At 40.1% G+C, this 19,003-nt stretch overlaps 1 protein-coding gene across 1 annotated transcript in view; it reads left to right on the forward strand.

The window, feature by feature from the left end:
• Nucleotides 1-236: 236 nt before the first annotated feature.
• Nucleotides 237-19,003, forward strand: part of NOX3 (NADPH oxidase 3) — a 40,634-nt gene continuing 21,867 nt past the window's right edge. The window contains exons 1-7 of the mRNA XM_075497362.1: nucleotides 237-281; nucleotides 945-1,040; nucleotides 1,246-1,356; nucleotides 3,194-3,278; nucleotides 11,592-11,737; nucleotides 14,858-15,039; nucleotides 17,470-17,599. Of these exons, the coding sequence (XP_075353477.1) occupies nucleotides 237-281; nucleotides 945-1,040; nucleotides 1,246-1,356; nucleotides 3,194-3,278; nucleotides 11,592-11,737; nucleotides 14,858-15,039; nucleotides 17,470-17,599 (795 nt within the window). The remainder of the gene's footprint in view (nucleotides 282-944; nucleotides 1,041-1,245; nucleotides 1,357-3,193; nucleotides 3,279-11,591; nucleotides 11,738-14,857; nucleotides 15,040-17,469; nucleotides 17,600-19,003) is intronic.

Here is a 19,003-nt window from a genome sequence, read left to right on the forward strand (position 1 = left end):
GACAATGACCAGCATTTTCTTTACACAGGTCATGAGACATGTCACCTGGGTGACCTGTTCTTGTCAGGCAGTCCTTAATTAGAAAATTCCTAGAGAGAGCTCCTGCTCCCACTAGGTGCTTATTAAAATGTAAAGACAAAAGGAGTTAGTAGAAAAGCCCGAGGAATGGACGGAGAACTCGGGTTACACTGGAAGGCAAGAGTCAGCTGCTGCTAGTGTAGGGAGAGGCACTCAGGATGGGATGCTGGATTTTGAATGAAAAACTCTCAGTGCTGTTATTAGTGAGTATTTTTAGCATTAAAAAAATCTAATTGGATATATATAAATATTTTAAGCTTGTTTAAAAGACATTTTATGGTTTGCTTACAGTAATACTCCCAAGCTTAATGTAAAACTTGCTATAAAATATTCAGTAGCCTTTTTATAACTAGTCTTAAAAACAATTTAAAGTCTTACTGTTTTATTTTTAATTAAGTCCGTGTACTTTAGTCCTCAGATAAAGGGAACAGGGGTTTGCAATTGTAATTGAAATTATATTCTGAATTATTTTCAGAGGCTTTGGTGAATTGAGTATGGGGGGCAGCGAAAGGAATTTCCTCAGCTCCTAACTCCCTCCATTTCTGGAATTCTTTAATTTTAGCTTTTATTGCCTTTTTAGAGACCAGGCTAAGCCCTGTGTTTAAGATCAAGTTTACCATCACACAGTAAATGTCATCTATATCCTCTACTGGGGATGTGGGGATAGGACTGTAATCCTGCATTTGCTAAAAGATAGCCTCATTCCAGCAGGCATTTGTGATTTCTATCATCTGTGATCAAGAACTGCATTGCACACTGATTTTGAAGTATCTCTCAGATACTTTTAAAACTATAACCATAACCAGTTTTACATGCATTAAAAAATACTGTAAGTGTCATTAATCTGTAGCCTGTCTGCTTTGCAGATGGTGTGGCTGGGACTGAATTTCTATTTGTTTATTGATACCTTCCACTGGTATGAAGACGAAGATGCTTACATTTATACACGGATTATGCTGGGAGTAAGTACAAGTTTGATTGTTAAAGGGCTCCACAAGAAGAATGTATGCATAGTCTGATTTTATTTACATCCTTCAGAATAATATTTTTGATGCTTCAACAGTAATTTTCCCATATAAGAGTATTATGTTAATATAGTATTTTCTTTCTTTTGCTCTTCCTATACCAAGCTTGTAATTTCATTTCTTTATACTGTTATATGTACAGTCAACCCTGGCTTGGGCAAGAGCTTCTGCAACGTGCCTTAATTTTAACTGCATGCTAATCCTGTTACCAGTCAGTAGAAACCTTATTTCATTCTTAAGAGGAGCAAGCATTGTAAGTACCATTTCTCAAATAGCCATATTATCCTCCCTTTTTTATTTCCGTAGTTCAGCAGTATTATCCATATCAAACATTTTCCAAGGAATTTTAATTTTTGATAGAGAAGTCTGTACGCTATTGCCTAGTTATTACCATTTAAATTGTCAGTATTCATGACTGAAGAGAAACAAATGGCTTGTTTAACACAGTGCTCTAAATGCAACACTGATTTTGGCAGCCGCTGCATAGCATGGTGTCATGAAGTGAAAAGTGAGGAGCTACGGAAAAGGGACGTAATAATGCAACTTGGCCAAATGGAGAAAATACGTATCCATCATGTGTATCCTGTGTAGCTGCAAAGTGAAAATTAGAGACAGAAAATGTACGGATAGATAAAAGTGTCATAAGGATAATAATAGGAATATGTCTGAACCCTTCTGTCTGCGTGGCCACCATTCGGGTCTTCCTTTCTTGTAAACAGGTGTTTTTGTAATGGAGCGGTCATCTGCTCGGAGGCATTTACATTAACCTCGGCATCACGCATAAGAAGTACTTAAGGCTTTAGCTCTACTAGCTATAGCTTCAACTTGCAGTGAATTATTATAGTCAGAGCAATTCCAACACTACGTGTTTGGGTAAAAAATCACTGATCACTTCATGACTCCAAGAACAACAAGAATTTAGAAACCGTAACATTAATTTACTTTATTGTACGCTGGTTCTTATTTCAGTTCTGCCTTTTTTTTTCTTCAGAGTTAGAGTTACATTTCAAGCAGTCTTTAGGCTGGGTATCAACACTGGTTTATGATTGAGTCCAGGAGCTGAGAACTTAAGAAAAAAAAGTCTCGTTGGACTTCTGAATCAGTTTGTGAATTAACATAAAATACATGCGTGCCCACTTAGATGCTGAGTAAGAACTCAGAGAACTGGAACTCTTCTCACAGATAATCAATATTTTGCTTTTCCGGACAATATTCTGCTCTTGAGGAGCACGGTACAAAGCAACTGGACTGGCTCCAGTATGGTCAGCACAGGGCTGGATCCAGTGACTCTCCGAGGAGGTGCTGTGCCTTGGCATTGCACCCCACGGTGCTCCAGAATTTTGGAAGATTTATTACCTGGGAAACAACATGGATAAATGCCAGGATCTTTGGCATGGCACTGTGCCAGGTCAAGCGAGCAACCCAGACACCCACAATACTATTCAGAGACTGAATTAGGTCCACGAGGGCTGTCTAGGTTCCAGCAGAGTGTGTTAGTTTTGGCTCACCGCAGCCCGCTCCGGCCCCAGGCTGGCTCTGCGCAGAGGCACCCAGCTGGCCAGGAGCACACCGCTGTCGAGCACTTCCAATAATGGGAAGATGGCTCAGTAACACATAAGCGTGCAGCCACCTGAGGTCTAGACAGCCTCACCCCCCTGGGGTGCGCATTTCATGAAAGCAGTGAAAATGTTTTCATTGCGAGCTGGCTTTGCCAGCGGTTCAGCTCTGTTCGTGCAGCTAAACCTGAGCTTGCAAAGCAGTGGTGGCCCAGCCTGGTGTCCTTATACCAGCAAATGAGTTTAATCACCAGCCCAAATAAACCACTCACATATCACAGCTAAATGTAGCGGAGTTTTATCAAACCTGGTTTTTAGACCCTACCTAGGCTGGAATAGCTTAAGAAATCCTGGACTGTCACTATGCTGAAAACAGTTACCTGACCCCCAAAGTTAAGGCTAACCCAAAATTTCCACTGAATTTCTTCAACGTTCCATTTTTAAATGTACTGAACTCCTCTCTTCTCCTCTCCAAAATGTGAGTTGTAAAAAGTAATAGGAATGATATAAAACAAGTTCTGCTTTTTCACCAAGTGCTGTGGAGGAGCACTGAGGAGACAGCTTGACAAAAACATCGCATTTCACAAGATGGTTGCCTATGGAATAGCTGTAAATGCAAGTAAGCTTTTTTTTTTCTTCTTCTTTGCCTTTGAACTGTTTTGAATTTCACAGTGATTCTGCCTAATGCTGTAATCCCCATCAGCTCTGAGAAGTGCTATTTTAGTGCAATCATTTGGTGACTGCAGCTTTAAATAGGTGTAGAAGTCCCATCTGATTAACCATTTGTAATCTTTTTTGCTTTAGAAAAGTCTGACTGTTAAGTCAATAAACTTTCAACCTGGATAGTAACTACTAGTTGCCATTAGTTAATGTGACCAACTTGTGTGCTCTTAACATTTAGTGTAAATAACTGAAACCCCTGAGAACAGATGTTTGGGGAGATGACATAGCATTACAGTCCGATTTCCTAAGGAAATGGTGCTTATGAGTCACACCAGTCATCTGTCCACCACTACATCTTCTTCAATAATTTTTCAAGCAGGTAATAAATTTAATCTGAATTTGAGACAAGCAGCTGTCTCAAAAAAATTAAATTCCTAAATATTTTTTTTTAAATAGGTGATGGGTACAGGGAACTAATGCCCGCCCTTGAGGGAAAAACTGCATCCTGAGATCAAAAGTTATCTGTTCTGCTGGTCCTAGTGACTTACTGAGCTATAGGTGTTCGTTCGCCTGGCTGGGAAGAAGACATGGTACCTTCCTGTTCCCCAAGTGGTTAAAGGACCTGGAGAAGACTGAAGCTTGTTAAGAGGACATCTGGGGACAGGAGATAGCGTGGGGAAGAGGGCTGTGCAGAGAAGGAAGAATGAAAGGCAATATGAAGAAGGACATAAGCACATAAGAGATGGAGAGGTATCTGGGGCAGACAGTTCTCTTAGAAAACGTGAAGGAGACACAGGAGTTAATCAGGGTTATTTGCAAGCATAAGACATTGCAGGGTAACAGTTCTACCCCCGGGCTGTCGGGGTGGATCCTGGTCCCAGTATTTTTTCCAGTCTACATGAGGGAGCTGCTTTTGCAGGTATAGGCTGTTAACGTCCCCATGCAGTGAGACAAGGATATGAAGTCGGGATTGCCATCAGGAATCAATAGCTGAAATATGTCCTTTGTATGTAGTGCTGAAGAATTCAGAGGGGAAGGCTGGGGGATGAGAATGTGCATCTTGCAGTGTACTATGATGATTTACTTATCTGTCATGTCCATTCATTTATCAGAGTTCAGTTTCAGAATAAAGCAGATTCCTACAGAACGCAACATTGCTTCTTTAATTAACAAATCAACCCAGGAATGTAAATCAACCAACTTCAACTTGGTGTATAATTTGTCATGCTCCAAAAAGAAAGTAAAACTGCACAGTCAAACCTTTTATGTTTTTGGTTTTTACATTCATATAAAAATGTTTGCTAGTGCATTAAGGTGGACAGTTTGGGAAGTGCAAGTCTATCAGAAAAGTGATTACTTTATGGCTTCAGTTATTCCAAGGAAAAAGACACAAGAGCTAATGTGAAATGACAGAAAGCACCATTATTTAATTCTGTCACTCTCTAGGGAGAAAATGAGGGTTCGTTGTTGGGTTGCTATTCGGGTTGGGTTTTTTCCCAGAATATAAAATGGACAAATAGTTGATGAGATATTTGAGGTAGGAAACAAAATACAGGGAAGTCTAATGAACAAAACATGACAACTTATGAACTCATGCTTCCCTACAGACAAGTGAGAAACAACTATTGTATTGGGGAAAATACTACATCACTCTATAGTCAGATTTGGGTGAAGAATGGCCAGAAACTCAATTGCCTGAAATTAAAATTCAAATTCATTAAAAAAATATAATCTACAGCACATATTGTGACAGAAAAGCAACGTTTCAGAGTAAAGAGGTACCCACAAGTATATTGATATATATACTTTTTATAAAATCTGACTGTTAAAATGATGTGCAAATAGATGCCATTTTCCTCTCAACTGACACATTATTTATCCAAGTAGTACCTATATTGCCTTTTGTTACACAAAAGCATAGTCAACTCCTAATAGTCTATTGCAATTTAGTAATTCTTAGTTAAATGAATGTTCTCCCCTGTATGATCAATAGCCTAAATGTGGCAGTAAGAAGTTAAACCAATTTGCAGATCAGATCAGTAAGCTTAGCCTCACAATATAAAATTGTAGACTCCTTTATTATTAAAGTAACATGTATTCATCTCAGCTTGCCAGGTGGTGTTATTCCAGTGTATTTATTTAATAGCGTGCTAAAAATAGTGCAACATTAGCATTGTCTGGCTTCTAACAGGCAGCCAGCTCAGCTGAGGTGTGCGTGGCCTTGGAAAAAGTACATCTGTACCTTTAATTTTTCATCAGCTCTAATACAAATTCAAGAGCAGGCTTTAATTGGTCAGGTCATAAAGGGATATAATTAGAGACTAGTGGAAGAGGGAAGCTGGAGGAAAGACAGAGAGTAAACAATGCTAACTATAATCAAGGGCATCATTGAAAATTCAGTAAAGGGAATTCTGCTTAGTTTGGCTTCCTGCGTTCTGCATGCCTGTCTGTGATAAGAGCTGTCTGGGAGTTATTCACCCACTAATAAATCTTTCTTATAGACCCGTAACTCTGCTAGAATAAAATCATAGTTTCATGCACTCTCAGTTTGATCAGTGCAAATCATTCTATGCTTTCTAATGCAAAAGAGACTTTTCAGTTGAGAGGAAGTTGTCTGAAACCTAAGGATATCTACAAGAGATAGTAAATAACGTTTTGTACAACTCCTCCCTCTTGCTGTATTGTTTTTGCCCTCTTAAGAAAGTACATTCATACATTTTCTGAAGTGGGGAGTGTTGGGAGAACATATTTCTTTTTTTACTTTGACATACGGCGCATATTTTGAAGAACAAACTGCTTCTTGTGTTGTTTTGATGTTTGCAGAAAGGTTATACAGATATATTGCTCCAACAGTCTTTGAATTATGACATGAATAAAGCTTAAACAATTAAGGGACAGTAGGGGTAGGCCAGCGAGGTTCTGTGTAGTTAGGCTGTTTGAAATGGTGTTCCTGCTCCTTAAAAATTCCAGCAGTGCAATTTTCTTTAAAAATAGTAAAATGCAGATGGAAGTATAGTGATGCCAGGTGTGTTTGGCTTCTGACAAGCACTGAAAAATCTATAGCTAAAAATACTAGAAAACCTTTCCATTTTCAACCACATTTTGGTGGGGTTGGCTACGTGAAGGGCTTTGGTGATCTGAGTCACATTTTTGTGTAAGTGGTGAAGTTTTCAGGGAAGCAGATGCTTATCTTCAAAAGAGGTTAGCTGATATCTCAGTGTTGTACTTCCAGAAATTACAGAAAATCAAATTTCCATTAAACCGCTTTTTTTCTTTCAGTCAGATTGTTTAAATCCAGACTTAGTGCAAGTACTAGGAAGGAAACGACATTAAATTAAAGATTACAAGCTTCCAGCTAGGATAAAAAATGGTCCAAGTCATGTTCTTCTTTGATGTTTATAACCATTCCAAAAAAAAAAAAAATCCAATGCAAGTATGTGTGTGGTCACTCTTGTTGTAATTTTTACATAACCTGCACATTTTTAGTCCACAAAGACAGCATTAAGCTGAATTAAGGGTTCTGTGTAATGAGAAATGGCACAAGGCAGTGGGTGGCAAAAGAATCCAGGCTTGGTCGGGGGCAGAATTCCCCGTGCCTGGGTTAGCTGCTTGCAAAGCTGTTCTCTTCACTGCGGGCAGAAAGGCCACGATTTGACCCTTTGATTTTATCATGATGGGTTAGTTAACCAAAACATTTAACTGCTAGCAGCAAGCTCCAATTTGATTATTATCCTGTACAGGCATGCAGAAAAAGAGAGAGTGAAATCTTGTCCTCAGATAAACACATGCAATTTCTGTTTAGTTCAATGAGAGTCGTGCATGCTTCACTGAAGGCACAATTGGCTGAATAAGACTAGCTAAATTGACCAGACTTTCAAGATAATTTAATTACATCTCTTTGTATTTAAGAATATGTACAGTAAACACCATGCTCTAATAGCAACCCTTTTGCTCCCTCCCTCCTTCCAATAAAACCTTTTATTTGATCTCAGAGGTGGACTAGATAGAAAATCTCGGGTTCAAATACAAACTAATGTATGTTAAGTGCTTCAGAGGTTCCAGATGTTGTTAAAAACAACAGTCAAAATCCTTCAGTCTTCATGCACAGTTGTAAAAAAGAACTTTGTTTGAAAGATTGCATGGTTTATTCCGTACTTCATATTTGGTCATGCAGAATGAGGAAAAAATCAAAAATTCTGAGATGTAGTACCTTAAATTTTGGCCTCACGGTTAACTTATCTAAGTGCTGCAGGGAAAAAAATCCCAACTGTTGTAAGCTCAGATTTCAGAAATCTGCAGATTAATTTTGGAATCGCTTAGTAAATTCTATACACTGCAGATGCAAAGACCTTCAGAAAATGCACTTTAGGGATGTAAAATATTTTAGCTAATGGCAATGTATCCAGTGCCAGACTTTTTAGTCCGCTACAACTATTGTACATTAAATGAACCACACTGAAAATGGAATTAGATCTTTGCATTACTCTTACCGTCCAGCTATAATTCATTTTTAGACTGCATCATTTTTTCCTAGCAGCACACAAAAAACCATCAAAAGTATTAATCTAATAACACTCTAGGTAATATTTAAGATCATGGCAGACTCAGGTAAACCAACATATTCAGTACATCATTAGTCTGAATGTTAATATTTTCCAGTGTATCATTATACTCTGTACATTAACAGCTACCATAGAATAGCTTGCAGAAAAAACCCCTCTCCTGTTCATTCTGGAAGACTTCTACACTTGTAATATCCTCTACCTGTTAGATGAAAACTGGAGGGAATGTCACCCAGAAGGGAAGATGCGGTAAATCCCAAGGAAGAAGGTACGATGATGTTTCCATTGACAGTAACACTTACAGTGAAGCAGAACAGTATGCAGACGGACAAAACGGTGTCCTTTAATAGCCTGCAGAAAAATCTTACTAGGTTAAGTTGCAGAAAGCAGATCTCCTCTTCCAGGGAAAAGTTGCAACATGACTATCTTCATTAAACCTTGGGCTCGAGACCTTCTTGGGAAGCTATATCTATTCAAACCAGTATTTTTCTGTTCAAGACTTTACAATCTGCAGTATCACTTTTAAAAAAATCTATGTGTTTTGAAGGTCAAAGAGAGAAAGTGTGTTATGCTATGAACAGAGATTCAAACCTCCACATCTAGTCAATGTTGCTATTTTAAGTGAGCAAGGATAGTCCAAAACCTGCTGTTTATACGCTGCAGTGAACCCTTGGTAAAACAACACTATGGATCACAACTGTGTGAAACTCACGTGGTCCCGAGGCTACGGTGACTTATTACATCATATCAGAGTTATAAAGAGCATCCTGCAGGTATAGAGGACAAGAGGCCCAAGTACCATTACTGTTCGCACCAGCAATCACTAGCAGGTGCCAAGACATAACCCCTCAGTAGAAGTCCACTCAGAGATCCATTGTCAGGGCTTTCCATCCTTTGAAAGTTTTCTCTCCTCTCCCTTAGTCTGGTACCAGACTAGATGCAGCATGTAACTCCACAACCTACCGCAGACAGCGGTCTGTTACCCCGCGCTCCCGTCCTCCAAGTGAGCTCTTTCAGATGTCAGAGAAATCAGGTCCTCATCAAGCAATGACTTGGTTCTCTTCCAGCTGGATCTGGTAACATCCCTACCAGGCCAAAACATCTGTTCTGAAAGGAGTCCCTTGTAGGAACAGTTCCCTCGCTTCCCACTCAGCACTTACAAGTGCTGTTACACTTAAATACATAAACAGTGTTTATATACTGCTTATACATCAGTTGTACGCTGGGGAACAGATTGCCACAGCCCCCACACAGCTGCCACCTAAACCCTGCAGCTCAGAGCCTCTCGGGCTTTTGGCTTTTGACAGCCTGAATCCACACATCTCACTGGCTGCTTGTGGTCTAGTGTAACCTTCCTTCCAGCGTCCCAGCGTGGCCGAGCTGCTGGGAGCACCCTCTCACGTGCAAGCTCCGGCGAGCGTCTCCTGCCCGATGCCGGCCAGGTTGTTTCACATGCAGCACCTAATCCATAACAACGTACGCAGGACATGCCGGGTCACCGAGTCCAATACCTCTAATGCTCACAGTCACGTCATATACGCTCTTTCATAAAATGACCAACCTTCAGCTGAACGCTGCTTAGATTGCTTGATCCCATTATCCCGTTTATTGAAAGGTTATTTTAGAGTCTGATTCCTTTGATGGCTTGAATCTGTCTTCTAATTTGCAGGCTCATTTTATCTCTGTGCAGTTCATACCCGTTTGGATTCAGTCTCCATTCTGCTGAAGCTATTCCAGCTTGTATAAATAATTTATTATTCACTGGGCCAAAGATTCAGAAAAAATGGGAGCTTGATTTTGCAGTTTGGGTGCTCAGGATATTCACTTGGGATGCCTGTGTCAATAAATATTTGATTATTTTTATTAAGGGTTTCATCAGGAGATGGCTCACAAGAGAATAAGCAGTCAGCCCAGTGACTAGGACATGTGATTTGGTTTAAAGCCCTACTTTAAATTTAATGTAACAAGGATTTTAAAATAGGTCTTTCATCTCCCAGTATCTAAGCATGGGGCAATGAGGCGAAGCAGGTGTCAGGGAGCGGCTGGGGGAGTCCCCAAGCTAACATGTTTTGAATGAAGTGCAACCTGACAGTCAAACCAACCTCAGCACATCTACTGCTCTAGAAGGACCACCTCAGAAGAACAGAGTGAAAATAACCTCTCTCCAGCCTGGACACATGGCCCAACCTACCGTTGGGGGGAAGAGTGCAATCTTCTACCTTTTTGCACCGGCTGCTTTAAGCACTTCCCTGGCCAGCATCCTACCTTCACTCGTATTCCCGTGCCCACGGCTCTCCCCAGGCGCTGCAGAGGAGCTGGACTCCGGCATGCGGAGGGAGGGAGCTCCCTAAGTGGCTAGGCACCTAAAAGGCTTAGCAATACCAAACTCCTTATGCTTTTAATCCTGCTTTTTCATCTATGATTACACAGAGACTAGCACAGTAAGACATTACTTTTGTGCCAATAGTTACAATTAAAAAAAAGGAAAAAAAAAAAAGAAAGAAGAAGAAAGAGGAAAGAAGAAAGAAGGAAGAAGAAAGAAGTGAGAAGAGAGAAGAGAGAAAAAAGGAAAACCAAAAGAGAAGAAAAAAGAAAAAGGAAAAAAAGAATCTTCTTTTGAGAGAATACTGTTCAGGGAAGCAGATCATATTTTGTTTACTACAAATACTGCCTTTTAGAAAGGTTTTTAAATGGTCAGGGACAGGAACAGATACACACTGAAGGAGAGATGATAACGGGAAGCTAATTATAAAAACTAGAAATAGCATATCCTAATAGCTCTACTGTACACATATAATTGTTTTTCATTGCCATTTTTTCATCCTTTGGTGTTTAATATCTTGCATTAATTACAACTTTCCTGTAATGGATTTGAGAATCTCTCATACTGAAAACTGAAACTCTGCACCTAGCATGATTACAACTTTATCTATGTCATCCAATAATAAAACAAAGTCCTTCCTTTTTCCCTCTTTTGAAATTATCATCTTTCCACTCAGGAAAAGAATTACAGGGGAGTTCTTACTTCACTCTAAGGCATTTTTCTAAACTGACCATTTCATACATCTTTTGGGAGCAGGCCAGAAGTAGAGGTGATATATAATGCTCAGGGCAAATCAGATCTAACTGTGGTTCAGACTTCTCCCTTAAAATCATAGTTCCTGTGGCTTCCCCAGGCTCCACCTGCATAAAGTAATGCTATAGCTACTTGTTAATAGGGCACAGATTTTGGATGCATCTCTTAAATATCCCTGGTGCAAGCTGCAACCTGGTCTATGCCTAAAGCAGACAAGTTAGTGTCCTGTGTAGCAATATTAGACCATGGCACATCCTAGTATATTAATGAAAAAACAGGGATTTTAATCAGTTTACCTCATTTTGAACAATTTAAAATCAGAAGCAGACACCTTTATATAATCTCTCAAGAGGTTGTCCTTTGATGACACTGAAGACTGCAGGGCACTTGACTGTAAACATGGGAGGTGACCCTGGAGCTGTTCCTCTCCTCTCCAACGTGAAGCAGTTGCTTCATATTAGACACCTGTTTGATAACATTTTCCTTTTATTGTCAGCTTAACCCATGCAAAGCTCTCAATTTATGCCCAAGCTTTTCAAATAGCTCGTGGTGTGCTTAATGAAGTTCCTTCTGGCACTGTGGACACATACAAGTGTACCTGTAATTTCACACCACTCTTTCTCTCATGCAGCCATCCATGTTGTTGCCCACTTGATCAACGTTGAGCGGTATCATACCAGCCAGTCGAAGGAAGCCGGGGAGTTACGGAATAAACTTTCTGGCCTTGGCAAGAGCCCAAATGAAAGCTACTTGAACCCAATCAGGACCTATGAAACGGTAAGCTGTCACTTTTTGGTTTTCCTCATCTAAAAAGTTTTCCTCTGTGGATTCTATTGTCGGTAAAACTGTATTTCAAAGCCTTTTAACCAGAGCAAGAAGGTGCTGCCAAAGGTTAACCTCAATTTCAGCTGAAAACACTTACTCAGAGCTGCAATTTTCAGGTTACTAAGCTCAAAGAAATGTCTACAGTATTTTAATTAGTTTGTCAGGAGACGGTTGGGGGGGGGATAAGGAGTGTTGTGAAGAGTACACAATGAAATGAACCTGCAAAGAATTTTAAAAAACTGAACTAAACTATCAATATACGGAACAAACACAACTTCTTTCCAGAAAGAAAATAAAAACCAATAGCACATAACAACATTTCTTTCACAGCTGCTGTTTGTCTCTCCCCATGGTTGCGCAGTATCTTCCCCATCTGGGGGTTGATTCTGCCCTGTTACATTGCCAAGTGTGGCTGCCCAGGAAAAAGCATGTGCTTTTCGGAGGATTGCTGCGTATAGGAGTCAGTGTACTGGGAAGCTAGTGCTGGTGTGTGCTCTTCAGAGACAAGCAGGACTACGCACACCTCAGCCCTGCAAATAAACGGTTCTGCTTGCTTTGGGGAAGAAAAGTGACTGTGTCTCCTGTCCACTTCCTTGGCTATCTCAAAACAGCATGGGTAGAGAAGCAGTTCTTTATAATACTCATAAAGAAAAACAGATCCTTTCTGCAACGCATGCATGTAAAACATGCAAAAATTAATCAGCTTTTCTCCTTAGTCCATCATAGTATACATCACATAGATGTTATTTGTTTGCTTATGTATACTGGTGTATACTCTTGTCTACTCCAGGGTGGAAATGGCCCTGGTGAGACTCCCACACATATTGTTTCTGCTCTTTAGAAATTTCCCACAGAGCCAGCATGCAATAAAGGCCGCATGAACACGGCGTGAGGCTCTTTCAGTCAGTGGTGTGCTCCGCTGAAACTAGAAACAAAGTGAGATGATGGCCGGACAACCATCAGTAGGATTCGCTAGTACTTTTCAGTTTCAGGAACTGAGAAAAAGTATGACAAAATACCTTGTCATACTTTTTCTCAGTTCCCTTCCAGTTTAGATAAAGTGATTTTTGACCTTTCAAAACAAACAAGTAAACAATTCTCAAGTTTGAAGGAAACCAAGCAAATGAACGGTCTCAACGGTGTGAACACAAAAGTCTCGATGTTAGTGTTGACAAAGTAGTTAGGTTTATCAGAACAGGAGCAAGCAGACTAAGCTGCCCTGTCTTTCTGCACGCCCGGTGCCCGCTCTCGCCACATGCACGTGAGATGTTCCCCCGGAACAGAACAACCCGAGCTCACAGCTCTGAATAGGAACCTACCATCTTTCAGCGTGCATTTTTTTTCTCCACTAAGCCTTCCCATGGTGATATAAATGTGAGGTAGGCCTCTAATTAACATTAAGATCCTAAATACCCTTGAGGAGGAAGGCTAGCATTTTCTGAGATCCTGTCCCAGATTTCTCACAGTAATATGCCCCAGAATTACCAGCCTAGGTTTTACTCTAACCTCTAATATTTATATTTGTTTTATCGCCCACTTGTGTCTCAGTAGCTACATTCAGAATTAATAAATTATGAAGGAAAGCAAATAAAGGATTGCTTCTAACTTCAGAGAAGAAAGTTCTGAGAGCAACAATTCAGGTGTTCTTTTCAGTTTCATCCTACCCCTACAGTAGCAATGCACTAAGTGTCTTTGACATTTTTCCTTGTTTCATCTCAACATTCAAACTAGCCACTATAATGCAAATGTTCAAAATATCACCTAGATCAATCCTGTTAATATGTAATAGGATCTGAACACACTCTTCACAGGCACCAATTTGAAAATGTACTGTGTGCTGTCAAGTGTGAACATTTGAAAGAATGATTTTACTGTAAAAAGTGACTGTAAAAATGGCATTGTGGAATTTTATCACCTCTAGGATTTCCATATCAAGTGAGTGCACTTTACAAGTACAATATAGGGGTTTTTTCTCCTGGTGTATTAAGCTGTAGAAGCAACTCAGGATCCAGAAGGCATGCTGAGCGCCTTCAGCATCAGCGCAGGAAAACGGATATATATGCTTTGCAGGCCAAATGGGGACTTCATTTACACTCTGCTGGCATATTTAGCTTAAGTCTCATCTTGCGTGTGAGATTTTTACTGCTCTTCTTCACGATTTGCACTTTATAACTGAGATCAGCATCTGACTCTTGTGTTCAAAATACATCTTCATTCTCACTTCAGTTTATTTTGGTGAGTTTAGACAGATGTAACAGACCTGTGCTGATGTCTGTGAGTCATGAACAAGAAGGAACATGTTCAAGCCCAGCACATTAATGTTTCATCACTGACAACCATAAAAATGTAAATATCAACATGTCTTTTAAAAAAGAAACCCAAGTATTATGCAATGTATCTCCAGGTAAATGTAAGGAACACGTAAATGAGGTATGCTGCTTAGGTAAATGAGAGCATCTCATTTTTATACACCATTTCAGAGCTGCTAAAAACCTACAAACTGAAGTAAAATAAGCACAAAAGAGCCACACACCTTTATGGTTGCAGGTGTCTTAGCACCTCACTTTATCACCCTCATATGAATAAGCTGTTTTCTAGTGCTGTTTTGCTTATTACATCTCTAGGTTTAATCTTCTCATCTCTCTAATCATTTTCCTTTTTTTCTGAGACAATTTTACATAAGCAAAATAGATAAAAGTACTAATGAGACTGTCTAATTTCCTCCTTTCAATTCCTGAAACAAGTAAGTGGCAGCAAACATTTACACATCTGTCTGGGATAAACCTGAGTGGAAACAGAAGAGAGGGATATTTTTCCATGCTCTTCTGTGGTAAAATGGAGGTTTGCCTTGCCTCCATGTCTTGTTCTGGTTTTGTTCCTGTGCTGAAAATATATCTTAGATTTTGGCTTCATATGTAATAGCAGCAACAGCAATAACAGTAACAGTAACAGAAGTAGTAAGAAAAATAACAATTATAACAACAACAACTACTAAATAATGCAAATACTAATACTAATACTAATACTAATACTAATACTAATACTAATACTAATAATGTATTCTTATTCTAGAACACAACAGGAGAGGTACTAAATACCATAGCTGGAGTAACCGGAGTTGTGATAACTGTGGCTTTAATTTTGATCATGACTTCATCCACTGAGCTCATCAGAAGGTCATGCTATGAGGTGTTCTGGTATACCCATCACCTCTTTGTGGTTTTCTTTATTGGTTTAATAATCCATGGTATGGGGTAAGTGTCTGCATAAACTACATGGGGTATATGTACACAGTTTGAGATGAAACAATTCAAATCTATAATCCTGTGCTTTTCTATTAACAAACTGCTGGGATCTTTGCTTGGAGACAGATTGCAAAATGAAAGCATTTTGAAATTAAAACACACCACTTTTCTGAGGACTAAAAGTGTGGTTTAGTTTTTTCAGCCACTCTTATACCATCTTACAACCTGCACCTTATCAATGCATCAGTCCAAATGAACTGTCATCCCTGAGGACTGGGGACATTGCAGATTAGGAATCAGAACTTTGTGGGTTCAAATTAATAAGGGATAGAACTTATGCTCATAGCTCTTGTAAGGCGTTTTGTGAGAGAGCTCGTACAAGCTTGACAAGCTTTCAGCATTGAAAAGGTGCCTACTGCTGAAAACATTTCCATCTTCTGTTTCCAGCTCCATTGACATCTGCTTCTTCTCCCTTGTGTGCTTCCCCCCATTTCCTTTTCTCATTTCTTTGCAACAGTGTTAATGTGAATCTACAGCAGTGCATCTACATTCACATTTTAATTCAGATAGGGAGTGCAGTTTTGATGCAACTCTTGTGGTCCTCCTCACCTCCTGTGTTTTGGTTCACACCATGGCGCAACCTCGAGCTGTGTAACAACAGTGTTTTGGGATGAAACTACACTGGCAGGAACGCATCTCTGCGTGCCAAGCACTAACACGTGATCCGTTCACAGGATCAAACCAGACCTAGTCCTAAGCCCTCGGTAACCCTCAAATGTGTACAGTGCAAGACCCTCAACAAAGACTGCTTTGCTCCATAGATCTTTTCCTGCTGACTATCTGGCCTACACATGGCCTTGAGCTGTTGTAAAGCTTTTCAGATCTAAGGACAGAGTCACTTGGTGTTATCAGAATACACTTTTTATGCCTGTTTCGTAAAACATTCAGATGGTATTGCCCACCACTGAAGTACGTATAGACTACTACTCTTTGACACAGAGGAACTTCCTAGCCCGCAGCAGCATGGCCGTCTGCCTGTTCCCTGGAGGTACGTGGTGTCACCACGGGGCAGGGAACAGGCCGGTACAATGTTTTGTGGTGTGTCACTTTTCTCACCTCTTTCCTTGTGATTTGAGAGCTGCCACATTCACTTTGGCTTTGAGTGTTCCTGAAACTGGCCCAATTAATTAGTCCCAAGTTTCAGAGGCACAGCTGCAAACAAATGCCGTAAACTGTATCCTGGCCTGATTAAAATGGTCCCCTTCCCCTCTCTCTCTGGCAAATCTTTTAGAATCCAATTTCAAAAAACTATAATGAACCCTTTAAACCTTCAGCTTCGTAAGCTCCTTCTGCCTAGCCAGCTGATCGACACTGCTCAGCAAGAGACTTCCCCGAAAAGGGGACACTGGTTTATCTGATAGGGGATACACTGATAGGGGACAGTGAGAGGGGACACAGCCCTGCCGATAGCATTCGATGAGCACGCTGCTTGCTCCAGGCTGGGAGCGCGGTGCAACAGAGCAGCTCCCTGCTGCCCCAGCACAGCCCTACCGCTGCCCCATTTGTGAAAAGGAGTCAAACCCCAAGGTTTCACTCACCTCCCACCTCTTTCTCCTTCCCAGGTGACTGAACAAAACTCACTCGAGCCTACCTCCTTTTCTGTTTTTCTTTCTGAACTGGTGGCAGCCGATGACACTGCCATGTAGAAGAAGGCAGCTCTTATCTCCTTGTCTCTTGTTAGACTAGTGGGCAGGACAGGCTAACATTGTAGAGCCAAAGTAAGTATGGAAGGGGAAATTCAGAGAAACAATATGAAACAAACAGGGTTTCCCCATAAAAATCTTCCTTCTCTACCCATAATCAACACCAGCTGAAACCCATTTAAACTGAACAGTCAGGATTGATACATTTGGGAAAATTCACATCATTAACATTCTCTGAAGTAAAGAAGCTAGAATTTAATATGTTTAGAGAGTACACATCTAATTATGGTCCTCCAACTTTATTTGCAGCTTTTAAAAATGCATTTAGAAAGCAGCAAAGGAAAGAGAAGGTCTGCCACTATTAAATTTTATTATTTTTCTAAACAATACCAGATGCTCATATACAGAGGAGGTCAAAGCGTCTGCTCCAAAGAACTTGGAAATCATTCTAATTTTGCCACAAACAGCAAAATGTACATTTTCTACGCAAGGACTCTCCACACTTCAGCTGCACTGATGTATACCAGTACTGTAACACACTTCTTGCATGTGGTCAAAAGGTCACGGCAAAGCTAAAGGAAAGGTAATTTGAAAAAGAAAGCAGAATAGGGTTGAAATGGCCAGCTCTTGAACTTTCAGTTATGTCCAAATCTGCATTTGACTACTAGTGCAAAACCTACAGATGCACAGAAACCTTGCAAAGAAGCACATCACTGATGAACATTTTTGTTTTAAGTCAGCTCGTCCGAGGTCAGACACCTCAGAGTCTGCTGCTTCACAACGTCACTTACTGTAAGGATCACTACTTGGAATGGGAGAACGCCACTCAGTGCCCTTTGCCGCAGTTTTCTGGCAACAAACCTGTGGTAAGAGGGATGTTTGTCTTCTGTTTTTAACTTAACGTCCTTCCTTGGGAGGCCAAACGTCTTAGGGAGTAGGGGGCTGGAGTGTATGCTAGTGGCTGGCACTTAGCGTCACGTTTAGAGAGTAGGTTCACACTTCTGTTCCATGACCTCTCCCTCTGCATAAGATTAAGATATTGATCCCGACCTATATAATCAGTATGGACAGGTACAGATGAAGAGTGATGTGTCAAATTTTGGTGTTACTAATGAAAATTTTTATTTCTGGAAGATTCTTTAGTTAGGCAACACTCCCTTTGAAGGGTATGGATTTCAGAATTTTACTCTATTTAAATCTATTGTGTACATTTATTTTTAATTATTCAGTATCACCAATATCCTTGGTGTGTTCATTGCATAAACAGAGCCTCCAAGTGAAAACGTTAGGAGGATAGAGATACAGAAAATACAATGGAACAGTAAAGCTAGGGATGCAAATTAATATTATTATTTTAACTAATAGCACTTTAACATGGATAGCCTAAATACCAAGGGAGCGTAAGTTGGAGATAAAATTATGTCCTTGCTTTGGGGCACATGCTTCATATTGTCCAGCCTTGATGTCTTAAGTTAGGTAAAAAGGAGAGAATTTGAAACAATGAATAATGAAAGCGAAAGGCGAAAGGCAGGAAAAATGTCCCACGGAAGGGTGGTTTTGCTGCAACAAGATTGCAAATCCACAGGGGGTAATTAAGTAGCAGACTTGTACAGTATGTCAGATGTCTAGCATCCAAACAAAATCATTTAACATTTACAGCTCAAGATTTAGCTTGCTCATATGCAAGTTTTTGTTGTTTCTTCCAAAAAGAGAAAACATACCAAAGGAAATCTTATAGTAAAAGAGAAAAATTAGCATTCAGTGTCTTGTAGCTCTTTTAATGGCTGACATAGATTTTTCTTAAACTAAACTATTGTTAGCCACTATCCAACCCGCATATTAATGAGAAAATGAATGCCTCTCTAAAAATTTCAGCTACAATGTCGCCATAAAAATCAATACATGGCTACGCACCATGAATACAGACACAAGCTTGCTTCCAACAGCATGTCTTCACATTCATTATCATAAAGCTAACTGGAGAGAACTTCCACTTCTCTGTGTTAAACCTATTTTGCCACACTTTCCTGCATACCCAAGGCCATACTTGCAAAGTCATATTACTTTAAATGACTTGTGATAATACCATATGGCATATAGATCATCTATAAGAACAGTGCTTTGCTGGATGTGTAATGTGCTATGGTGTGATACCTGCTAGACACTGCAGTTAACACAAATTCATTCAGAGGCTAAAAAGCCACAGCGAGGCTTGCACAGCACTGGCAGGGGCAGATGCGGATGTGACTGAGCAGGGAGGGGACAACCTT

This window comes from Mycteria americana, chromosome 3 (assembly GCF_035582795.1).
Source record: "Mycteria americana isolate JAX WOST 10 ecotype Jacksonville Zoo and Gardens chromosome 3, USCA_MyAme_1.0, whole genome shotgun sequence".
NCBI classification, from domain to species: domain Eukaryota; kingdom Metazoa; phylum Chordata; class Aves; order Ciconiiformes; family Ciconiidae; genus Mycteria; species Mycteria americana.